General features: G+C 33.1%; 1 protein-coding gene and 1 long non-coding RNA gene across 3 annotated transcripts in view; one reads left to right on the top strand and one right to left on the bottom strand.

Annotated features, from left to right (window-relative positions):
- Positions 1-1,738: 1,738 nt before the first annotated feature.
- Positions 1,739-6,557, top strand: LOC104088376 (uncharacterized). 2 transcript variants are annotated; one of them, XM_009593033.4, is made up of 9 exons: positions 1,739-2,045; positions 2,914-2,997; positions 3,199-3,233; positions 3,357-3,465; positions 5,062-5,135; positions 5,247-5,358; positions 5,702-5,832; positions 5,932-5,980; positions 6,066-6,557. In XM_009593033.4, the coding sequence occupies exons 1-9, from the start codon at positions 1,848-1,850 to the stop codon at positions 6,141-6,143; spliced, it is 870 nt and encodes a 289-aa protein (XP_009591328.1). In that variant the 5' UTR covers positions 1,739-1,847; the 3' UTR covers positions 6,144-6,557. The 2 variants fall into 2 exon arrangements, with proteins under 2 accessions (XP_009591328.1, XP_009591329.1); XM_009593034.4 differs by having other exon boundaries at positions 1,761-2,045; positions 2,920-2,997.
- Positions 6,194-7,791, bottom strand: part of LOC138893254 (uncharacterized) — a 48,854-nt gene continuing 47,256 nt past the window's right edge. The window contains exon 2 of the long non-coding RNA XR_011408283.1: positions 6,194-6,483. This is a non-coding gene — a long non-coding RNA (uncharacterized lncRNA). The remainder of the gene's footprint in view (positions 6,484-7,791) is intronic.

The following is a 7,791-nucleotide window of genomic DNA, read 5'->3' as shown; positions in this document are numbered from 1 at the left end:
CAAGTTATACCGTGTACCCTTAGAATTACGTATAAATTCAACTCTATTCGTTTTTCGGGTAAACAATAAGTTATTCTTAAAATTTTCAATAGTCTATGGGTGTCACTTACATTTTTATTTCTTCCTGCAAATAGCAAAAGGCTTATCTAAGAATAGTAAAGCCCAAAGACTTGCTTTACAGCATTAGCCTGAAGCTTTAAGTAAATATTATTTATGCTATCTTGATTTTCTCTTTGTTTGAAACATATAACATGTGTGGATTATGTACTTAAATCATATTATAAAGACAAAAAACTCCATAATATATAACACGCCAATAATATTATAAAATCGGATTTTTATTATGCTTCTCTGTGACTACCGTATTATTTAAGTAAAATTTGTTACTATTTTTATTCATAAATTTTCGCGTAACGCGCAGGTATGAATACTAGTTACTTTATTATTAATTTGATTGTATAAATAATATTTTATTACTTATACCATCAGTACATAGTGTTTAATATATTTATGTATTTTGACATGATTCAAAACCTACTTTGATGAAAAATTCCTCATCAAATTTAGAACTTTCAAAAAGTGCAAGGACCCCTATATTTATGTCCCACAACTAAAAATAATTCTAACGATGAGATATAGATATGCTTTCACATGTTGTGTCTCTGTCTGGTCCATTTTGAATTAAATTGAAGGACATCTGAGCTGGAAATATAATTGCTTCAAGAAGAAAAATGAAGGGAAAAAAAGTTGGTTATTCCAATAATTTCTAATTTATTAGTATACAAATTTCGTGATTTGTTATTATAGTAATTAAAGTTCAATTACTTTAATGCGAGTAAGTAGTAGTATAACTTACTTTTATAGTATGTATAATAACCATCTGAATTAGGTATAAATATTTTATTATAATTTTTTTTTCTGATTTTGACATGTTCGTACTGAATCTTCTCAATTAGCCAATATTTATATTCCTACCATATTTACTTTGTAAAATTTATTTATGTAATTAATCAATTATCCTAACTAAAGAGCCAAACAATAATCAAGATTACAGATTACTTTCCTATTCATACTTGCTGAGAATCCAGATCCAGATCCGAAATATATGCTTTCTTTTACAAAAAAAAAAGAGTACTAACTTCGTAGTACTAATTTACATGTTTTGAACTTGTCAAATTTTACACTATTATATTCATCTTTTTTTTTCTACCAATGAGTACACATATGGTATCAAATGCATACTTTGAGTAAACTTTTTTTTTTAAAATTCATTTGGTTTTCGATACTCACTGATCCGATTAATTCGAATTTGCTTCGGATAGGCCCCATTAATGGAGGAAACGTTTGGCTCGAACTCGAGACCTTGGCTCGGACCGGAGGGATCTCATCAATTATTTATATGTAATGTATTGATTGCTATACTCTACAGCTAACAATTGTTACTGATTGTGACATTCAAGTGGACAATTTTTAGAAAAAACTCTTTGAAGAAAATTTTCTTGAGATACGTAGTTTAGTTATTTTGGAGAAAAAGACTGCTCTTATTTGATAATAATAAAGGTTTTTAACCAAAACAATATGTATAAAACAAAAAAGGTGTTCCAAAAACATACTTAGTACTTCAAAAATGTTTACGTACCAAAATTCTTATCTTGTGATTCTGGAAATCGCACGTGGTACATCATGTGCAATCTGACAGCAACAAGTTCTAACACTAATGCCATAAGATTTCTGACTCGTCTAAATTTTACTCCATTACAATAATATAAGTAGTTAATCCTATAATCTGCAATAAAAACATAGTCTTGAGACGGAAGGACAAAGAAAATTTTGGTTTTCATTTGATAATGGTGAAGAAATCATGGGTTTGTACACTTGTCACTCAAGTTTCTCTATGTTTATCTCTTTACCTTGTTCTCAACTTGTGTCAAAATCAGAAGCCAATTTTAAGGAATGGAAATGAGAATATTCCTATGGATATATATTTCATCAGTGTTACAGGAGGTGTTAGGCCTTTTGAAGAACAGACCCTTCTTCTCAAGCAGGTCAGTTTCTCAATTAATCTTGAATTTTTTTTCTTTTGTTATTTGTCAAAAGGAATGATTTTTCTTGAATTTTCCTTGTTGGGACATGGTTTTTTAAGCTGAATTTTGGTTTGGTGAAGATTGCCAGTTACTTCACTGTAGTAGAAGATTTAGCAACTCTGATTTCTATCCTTTTTGCATTATTTTGTTGAGTAATTTTCTCAAGGGTATTCAAACTTGAAAGAAGTGGAAAAAATTCTCCTGACAACGAGTGTTCAATAAATGCTATATATCTTAAACCTAATATTTTACCTATATGCGCAGTATAATTTTCGGAAGGCCCTTTAAGACATGTAGCTTCGCCCCTATGCTGAGGTAGAATAATTCAGAATTTCGTATATATCATTTGGAGGTGCGCTCATACACGATTAGACAAGATTCGAAATGATCAATGAGAGACGATTGCTTGATATGGTTTAGTCATGTCATGCTAAGGATTTAAAAGGGGACGAGGTAGACCATATAGAAAGAGGTTGTTTAGACCTTTAATCTCTTTGAATCCATGCAGACTTAGCAAAGAATAGGCACAATGGAAGAAAAATATTTATATATGCAATATCAATTAGTTGGGAGCATATTTTAGTCATGTTAGTACGTTTATATTAGGTACTATGTCAGTAGAAAATATAGAGAATTTCTAGTACTTTTTATTTTTATTTCGTATAGTATTCGTACGAAATGAGCTTAAATGATTGTTCTTTTGACGAAGACTGACTTATTTCTTTTGCTGTGATGTTAAAGTGAAACATGTGTTATCGGGGTCATCTCTTTTGTATCATGTTCATTTTTTGGCTGATCCATTTTTGCTGGAATCTTATATTGAATGAAGGTGCAGAAGGTAGCAAAGAAGTTCAATGCAAGATTTGTTATCAACGTAAGCGAACTTGGGGAAGATGACCCACTCGTGCAAAATGTAAGCCCTCCAATGACTTCATAAGTGCAGAATTCAGTGGTAGAGGAATTTGATTGCAGCGATGCTAGTCTAGGATCTAACATGCAGCTACTGAACGGATCGTGTCAAAATTAGATAATTTACTTAGATTTCTTTATCACCTACTTAGTGACCATTGTTTGGATTTAATTCATATTTTTCACGATACTTTCTGCTTGGCAGGCTACTCGGCATTTTCCTTCTACGAAGATTCCATGGTATGATCCTCTATGAATAAACAGTTTGTTCTCCAGGGCTAACATTTTATCTTTTAGATCTGTGTTTCATCATTTGAATTGGATTGTCTTTGCGGTTTTACTTCAGCCATCCTCAACTTGTAGGTACTCTACGCGAGGTCTCAAAGGACGAGGGGTGAAACACTACCTTGAGCAATTCAAGTTTGCTCATGGAAGCTTAGATATTATAGTTGTGGATACAGGATTATATGAGGTAAAGTGGTAAACACTTGTTTCTTTTATCTGTTTAAATTGGCCTTTTGCGCACGTTTCCAGATGGTGTCAATTCCAAGATGAATTTACTTCAAAGCTCTACTAGCTTTTCATCGTTATCCGCCTTCCCCCTTCCCTTCCCTCCTCTTTCTTTTGGAGGTGGTGGGGATTCGGGATTATGTTTCAAGAGGAAGTCTTGAGGCTTGCCTCAGATAGGGAAGTAGAACTCATATTGGAGGCAGCATGTGAATTGGATTACCCAAAGGAAAAAACATATTTGTGCCCAGAGTCATCTTCTCATTCCCTTTGGTTTGGGTCTGTGCCATTCGTTACTACTAAAAACTCGGGATTTTCCCTATTTTTTGTAGTGTGAATGGTTTTTACTTTTGATATGTCTATAGCAATTTGCTTATGCTTTCCTGAGCCGAGGGTCTATTGGAAACAACCTCTTTATCCTCACAAGATAGGGGTAAGGTTTGCGTACACACTACCCTCCCCAGACCCCACGGTGTGGGATAAGACTGGGTATGTTGTTGTGTGAAAATTTAGAAAGTTTGTTCCAAAGGCCCTTAGTTACATCAATATAATTACATAACGTCTGAATGATAGTTAATCTCTAGCTTCTTTGCCTCTAATCTATCCGACCAGTATAAGGTTATTATATAGTAATACCTTTGAAAGCTGTTGGGAGGTTCAACACCAGAAGTCAGATAACTTGTCAAATTTCAGCTTGTGTTGGATTGATAGTCTTTTAAGTGTGTTCCTATGCCTATTGTGGTAGTAGGCAGAGTTCTTTAAGAACTTTCAACTGTCATCCTTGACATTATTTGTCTTTTATTTTCCCATTTGACATGATACATACAACGAAGGGTACAGTGGCGGACCCGAGATTTTGTGCAAGTGGGTTCAATCTTATAAGTATATAAATTTAGTCTTAAAATAGTAGTTGTCAAGTGGGTTCAAATAAAATATTTAAACAAAATTTACACAGTTTTAATCCTAATTTATACATATACACAGTATTATTTTTTTGTGAAGCCACTTGTGTCCGCCACTGGAAGGGTACCCTCATATTTACATTTAGAAGAATGAAGACATTTGTAAGCAGCTATACTTTTAATGAGTGTGAAATTGCTTATGGCCTAGAGCCCGTTTGGATTGGCTTATTTTAAGTGCTTTTAAGCCAAAATAATTTTTAAGTCATTTTGTAGTGTTTGGATAGAGTAAAAAAGTGTTTTTAAACACTTGTTTTTAAGCTAAAATGACAAACAAGCCAAAAGCTAGAATTCCTAACTTATGGCTTAAAAGCTATTTTGGCTTAAAAGTCACTTAAAATAAGCTCATCCAAACAGACTCTTATTTATGTCTTAGCTATCTCATTGCTGGATTCTGTTTTCAGCCTCTCCACCAACTGATTTCCTATCGTGCTTCGTTTCTTTCTGTGGATATTGGAAGTTGGTTTCTGAGAAAATCAAATATGGATCTTTTACAAAACTGCTATTGTCATGCCTACATTTGACAAGGCTTGGAAGTTGGTTTCAGCCCTTTGCTCAGAGCTTTTACAGTAAACTTTTAACTTTCTTGTTCTTGTTTCTAGGATGCTTCAAATGGCGCTGGAGATAGGCAATCAGAATGGCTGATCGACACACTTAAAAATAGTGAAAGCAAATGGTACCTTCAAACTGCATTGTTTTACTCCATAGAGAAAATATGCTATCGCATTGCCTCAGCAGTTGTGGCCTGACCTCCCTATGTGACTAAAGTGATACCATGTAAATGTAGGTGCATTGCTGTCGGACTTCATCCATTGGTAGCCTGTGAAGACGATGCTACTCAAACAGAGCTAAAACACGAATTACAGTCTTTACATGGCGTATTTCTGAAGTACGGCGTAGTAAGTCAAGATTCTAACTTTTTAGAGCAAGAAACCTGAGGAATACTGTAATACCAGATACCATGTTCATCTGCAAAATCTGTTTTTCTATATGCATAAAATCTAATAACAAAGGGAAGACTCTAAACTCGAATATCCATGTGCCCGCAAAACATATGCTAAGCGCCCAAATCAGATATATTCTTGACACGGCTTTGCCTTAATGCTAAAACTGTGGTAAATGCATTTATCGTCACTGATGTATAAATAAAGATGCCAATTAGTAGTGATTGAGTTCCTTCCGTGGTTTCACATATGAAACCGGTACGAGTATAACCTACATACTTTGCACTTTCTTGTTTAGGATGCATATATAAGTGGACAGGCTTGTGATGACAATGTTGAGAAAAGACCTATTGCAAAATCCAAAACTGGAACTGCCAGATATAGAGGACCTTTGCTTACTAAAGTGAATCAGAACCTGCCCTACTCTATGTGAGTATTTTTCTTGATACTCAATAGATTCTTGAGACTCAAATGTACACTTTCCACTGCCATTACATAACCTTTTCTTTTCATTTGGGTTTTTCTTAGGCAAAATGTAAATGGATTCCTCCTTCACAAAGTTAGTGCTCTAGAGATTGTAAGTATATTGAATCTGGTTCAGTATTTTATACAAACATCTTATATTATGTTTTTGATGTTTTAACAATTAGTATTTCTAGCAGGTATCCTACTTAGTCACATTGGAAGGTGATGTTGCGCAGAAAATTTTTCTCCATCAAAGAGGCAAAGAGATTATGTAGATATACCGCGAACGTTGATGTTTGTATCTGTTATTGTTGTGAGAAGGAATGAATAGAGATCCAATCAGTTATTGGTGATGAATCCGACTTTTCCCCCCTTTTTCGGAGTAACGGAAAAAAGAGAAGGGACGGAAAAAATGTAAATTCAACATTCGTGCTCAAGTTCGAATTAACTGAATATTCACCATTTTGTGTCCACAGTTGGGAGGTTCAATAAAAGGCAAAAGTTTTGGTATAGGGTGTGTTTTAGTTGGTCAGTTTGCTTTCACCCTTTTTGGTTTGCCTTTGTTGAAATTAGCTTTTTTGCAATTATATATTGTCAAATCTTTAAGGTGTTCTGCTGATGTTCATTTTGAATGTAACTTGATCCTTTCCTGTTTTCCCTTGAGAAGTTAATGCAGCCCTTTTAGTTGACTAGCCTATAAAAAAAGCAATATTTTATAACGGTTTAAAATACACTAAAAGTCTTTTTGTTAGGAAACAAGTTATCCCATAATTAATTATTCTTATATTCCCTATGATAGGATGAGATAACAATCCCTAGATAATTAATCATGGGATTAAAAAATAACATTGCAATCCTCGGATAACTAATTCCGGATTAGTTATACCACTATTTTATCGCAACCAAACGCGAGATAAACTCATCTCAAATTTAATCTCGGGATTAATTATCCCTCGTCCCAAACGAGCCCTAATAGTATAAGAAATGTTTTATATTGTTATTGTATATAGCTTAAATCTTTTGTACATAATACTTCTCTTGCGGAAATAGAATGTGGTTGTGCTTGGGAAAAGGGCCAAAGATACCTCTCTACTTTCATATATTGTTTATATTTAACCTCCGTTACACTATCAGGCTAAATTTATCCCTACCGTTATACTATCTGGCCAAATTTACCCCTACAATTAGCAAACTTTTAAAAATACCCCTTGGTCTGTTAAGTAATCCAAAATCTCTCAAATTTCTTTTATTTAATTCACTTGTTGTTCTTCTTGGTCCACTATTTTTGAAATAATTGGCATTTACCTATTTTCTAAATTAGAGAAAAAAGTATTAAATAATACAACCGAATAAACAAAGTATAGTAAATTTAAAAATCTAAACTAGGTAGCTTTTCTAAATTCTAAAATTATTTACAACATCCAAATTTTAATGAATTCGTTGCACCAAATGTATGGAGACTTTGCAAGTATTAGTGACTGAAGTTGAAGTTACTCGAAAACTTTATATTGTCTAATTCAACTCTGCTTTAATTAAATGCCTACACAATATGTACTCTTAAGTTAGACGATCGAACTCTATACTAACCAGACAATGACAAAATATATTTGGATATACATGTACATACATGATGATCAACTGCATATAATACACAATAAATAGATCCACTAAATTCTACGGTGTGTGTATATGATTGAAAAATAAATAAAATTCTAAACCAATTTTATTTATTACAGGAAGAGAAATGGGTACATTGGTAATTAAAAAAATTATGAATAATTTGTATAGTCTAGTAACTTTAGCATTCACATCAATAGTAATTTTTGAAAATAATGGAGCAAGAAGAACAACAAGTGATTTAAATAAAAAGAATTTTGTAGATTTTGGATTACTTAACAGATAAAGGAGTATTTTTAAAAGTTT

This window comes from Nicotiana tomentosiformis, chromosome 6, assembly GCF_000390325.3.
Source record: "Nicotiana tomentosiformis chromosome 6, ASM39032v3, whole genome shotgun sequence".
NCBI classification, from domain to species: domain Eukaryota; kingdom Viridiplantae; phylum Streptophyta; class Magnoliopsida; order Solanales; family Solanaceae; genus Nicotiana; species Nicotiana tomentosiformis.
Note: the sequence above shows the minus strand (reverse complement) of the source record. Positions and strands in the feature narration are given on the sequence as shown.